This window comes from Acanthisitta chloris, unplaced genomic scaffold (assembly GCF_000695815.1).
Source record: "Acanthisitta chloris isolate BGI_N310 unplaced genomic scaffold, ASM69581v1 scaffold1343, whole genome shotgun sequence".
Classification (NCBI taxonomy): Eukaryota; Metazoa; Chordata; class Aves; order Passeriformes; family Acanthisittidae; genus Acanthisitta; species Acanthisitta chloris.
In genome coordinates, this window is record NW_008666318.1 from 5,429 (window position 1) to 7,329 (window position 1,901).

General features: G+C 50.2%; 1 protein-coding gene across 2 annotated transcripts in view; it reads right to left on the reverse strand.

The window, feature by feature from the left end:
* ACVR1B (activin A receptor, type IB) overlaps positions 1–1,901 on the reverse strand; it is a 6,146-nt gene that overhangs the window by 4,117 nt on the left and 128 nt on the right. For both annotated transcript variants that reach the window (XM_009072040.1, XM_009072039.1), the window contains exons 1-2: positions 1,807–1,901; positions 590–838 (exon numbers count right to left, since the gene is read on the reverse strand). The exon at positions 1,807–1,901 is cut by the window's right edge and continues 128 nt beyond it. In XM_009072040.1, the coding sequence (XP_009070288.1) occupies positions 590–838; positions 1,807–1,901 (344 nt within the window). The remainder of the gene's footprint in view (positions 1–589; positions 839–1,806) is intronic.

Genomic DNA, 1,901 nt, shown 5'->3' on the forward strand with positions numbered 1-1,901 from the left:
TTTATTTCTGTAACCCAGCTGCATTCCCAGTTCAAAGCCATGACTAAACAACGACTTCCCATCTCTTCTGAGGATTCCTTGTAAGTGCTACAGAAGTAAACACTGCACATCATCCACCTGGGAAGACCCAAAGATTATTTGGGATATAATGGGCTGTGCAAATGTGCTGTTTGCACACTGTAAAACACTGATCTGCTGGGAACTCTCCCATTTTCCTGCCAGCTTTGATTCAGGTGACATCCTGCTTCTTCCTCTGAAGGCCAACAACCCCACAGGTTAGCAGCTAATGGCTGTTTCCAACCCAAATCCAGTTTCAAGGCTAAACTGGGAATAGATGCAGCCATTGGAGTTAGCCTCTTGCAGTTAGGGAGCTGAACTACTGCTCTCACCTGAACCCTGACGTGGGGTCAGGGCACAGCGTCTGCTGCACGACTGAATTTAACACCCCCTCGTGTTACTCACGACAGACTCCCTGAACAGGCTCTGAGGCAACAGCCTCATGGCCAGGCAGAGCTGTGGCAACCACAAGCCCAAAGAGACAACTCCAACTGCAACTCCTCATTGGTGCCTTCCCGTCGTATCGCAATACCTGAGCCCGAGCCGGAGGTGGAGAGATCATAGACCAGATCTTGCAAGGTCTTATCCTTGGAAAGGCACATTTCACACGAGGGATCCTCCATGTCCAGCCGCTGGCGGTTGTGATAGACTCGCTGGTGGTGATGGAACACAAAGACCACGATGATCATGACCACAAACACGAGGAAGACTGGTCCAGCGATCACGGCCACCAGCTCCACGGGACCCCAGCTCGACGGGGGCTCGTTGTCTTTCAGGTGTCCTTGAGAGGAAAGGGAGGAGAAAAACAGATATTTTGAGGGAATTATCACTCCTCGCAGAAGGGAGGAGAAAAACAGGTATTTTGAGGGAATTATCACTCCTCGCAGGACTTTCTTCTTGTGTTTTGATTATTCTCACAGAGCCTGGACAATCTTAGCTTGGGGAAACATCAACGAACAGCGTTAACGTGGGGCTGATCGAGTCATCAGGCAGGCAAAGTGTAGCTAAAATCCCCCAAAGAAGATGAAGCTGCAACTGTGGGATCAGGGATTATTGGCATTCACTGCTGCAGAGGACAGGAGCCTGTTGTGGGCTGAACTTTCTGGATCAACCTGCAGTTCACCTCCCACCTGAGCTCAGTCAGTCGGTCAGGGCTCATTGCTCCCTGTTTCCCCTTTGCCCTCTAACAACCAGTGAACCTGCACCTGAAGACAACAATTATTGGTTGTTTTGAGCCCAGATGAGACTTCCCCTTCTCCCAAGGAAAATGACACTGCAGTCTTCCCAGGACCCACTAAAAACCAGCCCAAAACGGAGAGTAGGAGCTATGAGGAAGCATCACACGTTTTCTCTGTCCTAGGAGTGAGAAGAAGACGTTTCCCACACCCTCTGCTTCCCTTTGTGTGTTCCAAACCCAGGCACACCTTCCTCTGTGGCTGCTGGAATATTCCCTTACTCGTGCTCAGCACTGACAAGACTTGGAGTTCTGGAAGGGAAGCAACTCCAGCTGCTAAAGGCAGGTAGAGCTCAGTGCCAGAAGCTGTGCCCAGGGCACAGACACATTCCCATTTCAATCTTAAGTAGTTTGTTATTTCCACTTTACAGAAGGAGGAAATAAACCCAGAGCTGAAGTTCACACAGCAGCTGAAGGGAGGAAGTGAAAAGAGGGCTGAGAACTCTGAATTCCCAATCCCAAGCAGACAGCTCCTCCTCACTCCCAACCCAGGGCTTATCCCACACTCCACTCACCGCTGGGAACCATTAAATCAATTTTGTTGCAAAAATCGGAGTAGCAGCAGTGAGTGTTGCGCAGATCTTCTGAGCTCAGGCAGTAGAAGGGTTTC